The sequence below is a fragment of the Stegostoma tigrinum genome, chromosome 21 (assembly GCF_030684315.1).
Source record: "Stegostoma tigrinum isolate sSteTig4 chromosome 21, sSteTig4.hap1, whole genome shotgun sequence".
Lineage (NCBI taxonomy): Eukaryota > Metazoa > Chordata > Chondrichthyes > Orectolobiformes > Stegostomatidae > Stegostoma > Stegostoma tigrinum.
In genome coordinates this window covers 3,297,293-3,300,692 of record NC_081374.1, presented here as the reverse complement: position 1 = coordinate 3,300,692, position 3,400 = coordinate 3,297,293, and the positions used below count along the sequence as shown (strand labels likewise).

At 47.3% G+C, this 3,400-nt stretch overlaps 1 protein-coding gene across 1 annotated transcript; it reads left to right on the top strand.

The window, feature by feature from the left end:
• The first annotated feature begins 1,885 nt into the window (after nt 1-1,885).
• Nucleotides 1,886-3,061, top strand: LOC125462892 (serine protease 27-like). Its single transcript, XM_048553371.2, has one exon. The coding sequence runs from the start codon at nt 1,888-1,890 to the stop codon at nt 2,944-2,946; it is 1,059 nt and encodes a 352-aa protein (XP_048409328.1). The 5' UTR covers nt 1,886-1,887; the 3' UTR covers nt 2,947-3,061.
• The last annotated feature ends 339 nt before the right edge of the window (nt 3,062-3,400 follow it).

The following is a 3,400-nucleotide window of genomic DNA, read 5'->3' as shown; positions in this document are numbered from 1 at the left end:
TTACTATCAATAACCTGTGTGTCACCATTGACCAGAAACTGAATTGGACTCTCGGTATATAAACACTGTGGTTACAAGAAAATGTTATAGGCTAGGAATTCTATGATGAGTAACTCACATCCTGACACCTCAAAGCATGCTCACCATCTACAAGGCAGAAGTCACGAGTGTGATGGAATACTCCCCACTTCCCTGGACAGGCGAAGCTCCAACAGTACTGAAGAGGTTTGACACCATCCAGGACAAAGCAGGCCCCTTCATTGGCAATCCATTTAATGAATTAAAAATACATATACTCCAGCACCAATGTGGCAGTATTATGTAGCTATGTACTCTATACAAGATGTTCTGCAGAAACTCACCCATGCTTGAAGGGCAAGGGCAGTAGATACTTGGGGCCACCACCACCTGCAAGTTTCTCTCCAAGCCACTCCCCATCCTGACTTGGAAATATATTGCCATTCCTTTAGTCTGCAATCAAAATCCTGGAACACCCTACCTAAAGCATCCTGTGGGCATCTTTAACAACACATGGATTGCAGCAGTTCAAGAGGTTGGCTCATCCCCACCTTCCCAAGGGCAACTAAGGATGGGCAATAAATGCTGGCTCAGCCAGTGACACTCTCATCCCATGAATGAATCAACAAAACATGACCTTTGTCACAAACACATAGGGTACCAACAGTGACTTCGGCAATAGGTACTTTAGTATTGTGTAGCAGGGCTAGGAATGTGAATGGAGGCATTTGAACATACATTTCCAGACTGATAGGAAATGATTGTTGGGCAGGGGGAGAGGGCTAGGGTGGGGGCTGGGTGTGGTGGTGATGATGACAGATTGATCTCATATCTCGAAGGGCATGAGGCACTAACAATATTTGTTAGCATTGGCAGACAGCTGGAGCAGGAGTTGTGTCTAAACAACAAGGTGGGCTCATAAAGGGCACCAGAGAAGATAGAAAGAAACAAGCGTACGATTCCAATTTAGATCTGAGGTGACCAGGTAACTAGTTATGACGGGCTGCAAATTGGAACACCACTCTTCATGACAAGGAAGTCCTCACACATAATGATGGAGGTCAGTATTCAGGGTCCAGGGGAGATGGCTCATGAGCAAGATGATTTGCATTAGGCAAAAGAAATTAACCATTATTTTTGAAGTCCAGGATGATCCTGGAAATGTGAAGAGTTCTGGCAGAGGACAGCAGCACCAGACTGTTTGGGGTGCTCCAGGCAGATCTAACAGTGGATGACCAAAGCTGTTGTCTGCCGCATCCCTACACTTCTTGTATGATCTTAAAGCAGCATCTCTTGGAGCTAAGTATTCCCGCTACTAACCGATACTCCTGGTAGCTGCTGTGTTCCATCCCTTTGATCATTGGCTAGCAAATGGTGAGTCACTGAAAGAACATTATTGTATCTTTGCTAAATAACCTGTAACTGAACACCAGAATGGGTTCAGGTTGGACAGCAGCTCACTAAGGCTAGGGTTAGATAGGGGTGACCCTGATGATTGATTGGGCCATGGGGCAGATTGGACTGAAATGGAAATGAAAATAAAAATGTTCAAAAGGCTTTAACTTCTGAAGCAACTCCTGCAGTGACATCATAATTCCCGGTGATATCATTACTTGCTGACTTATCACATGATCTTCTCGCTATATTAAAGAGCTGTGACCTCACAAACACAAGCCTCCAGCTCATGCAAAACTCATTCATCCTGGTGTCACCTTCCCTCCTCCTCCAGAATAGAGCGCACCCCAACCCAACGCAAGCCAAAACACCAAAACTGGCCTCATCTCAGGGCCCAACGCCATGTGGCCAAAAGGAATGTGCTAAGAGAAACACGCGATGACATTTGTCTTTCTCTGCACTCTAGCGATTCTGATGTATCTCTTGGGCGCTCCGCTCTTGGCCGAGAACCGTGTCAAGTGTGGAACTCGCTGGGTGGCCAAGAAGTCTTTCCAAGGGGAAGCCCTGCCCAGCCCCTGGCCTTGGCAAGTCAGCATTGAGATGGCGGTGGAGAACAGGCACTTCTGTGGCGGAGCTATCATCAATGAATTCTGGATCATCACCGCCGCCCATTGCTTCATGCCGCCCATTTCACAGAGCTTGCAGGAGATTGTGGTGGTTATCGGATTAAACAAGCAACTGACGCCGGAAACCTGGGTACGCTACTCCAACCCGCGGAACGTCATTTTGCACGATGGGTTTAATGTGGAAACAGGGGGAAATGACCTGGCGTTAGTGAGGGTGAGCGAGCGCATCATCTTCGGGAAGTACGCTATGCCCGTGTGTTTTCCCGACGATGAGATCTTCTTTGGGAACATCTGGCTGAACTGTCGAATCACAGGCTGGATGAAGACGGGTGAAGATACCACGGATGCTTTGCAGGATGCCCCTGTAAAGATCATCTCCTTCAGAGAATGCAATACCACAGTTTTCGGTGGCAATCTCAAACCGACAATGATGTGCATGGAGTTTGAAGAGAATGAACGGATTGGCTGCCACTTGGACAGCGGCGGCCCTCTCGTTTGCAAAGTTAACAGCACGCAGCAGTATTTCTTAATTGGAGTTGTCAGTTGGATCACTGATTATGAGAAGCGGTGGCCTGGAGTCTTCACTGTGACCAAGTCCTATCTGAACTGGGTTGAGCACATCACTGCACGGTACGGCAAGAAGTTCAATTACAAGGAGTACGGGGCAGATTTAGTGAATCGCCACCACACATCCATGGTAAGGCTCCTGCCAAATAATGCAACTACCCAGAATGCGCAAAACGACTCGGGTACGAGCACGATCAGCCCGGGATCGACTGTTACTGTAGCCACGAAATCCCCACCGACGCTGAAACTGACTGCAGCCGGGAACATCTACACCGTTTCGATGATTGGAATTACCCTGGTCCACCTCCGCTCGTTGCTGGTCGCTATATTGGCAGCTTGACTGGGAGGTGGAAAGGACCACCACAGCGTACTGCCCAGCTAACTGCGTCCGAATCCTTGACCCGTTCGCCAATTCTGTGCAAGGCTAACATAGGCTTATTTCCATGAACTGTGATCCTCCCTTTTTTTTCTGATTACATCTGAATATTAAATATTTAGCGGAATAGAAAATTCAGATTGGAAAATTTCGTTGAGTTTTTTTTTCTTGTTTCCAGAATTACCCTGCAGTTTTAATGCAAACAACAGCTTCCTTCGCCACTTTTTTTTAGATCAAGTTACACTGCTGAAGAGTGGACGTCGGTTTTGGGAGGAGAATGATGAGTAGGTAGACGATGGAAGACACAATGCATGCTTCCCACGTCAATGATACAGCTCTCCAAGGGTCCAGCAACAGCGCAAGGCCCCTGGTTAACATTTCCATGAGAAATGGTGTCTGTCTATGTGAGACTTAAAGG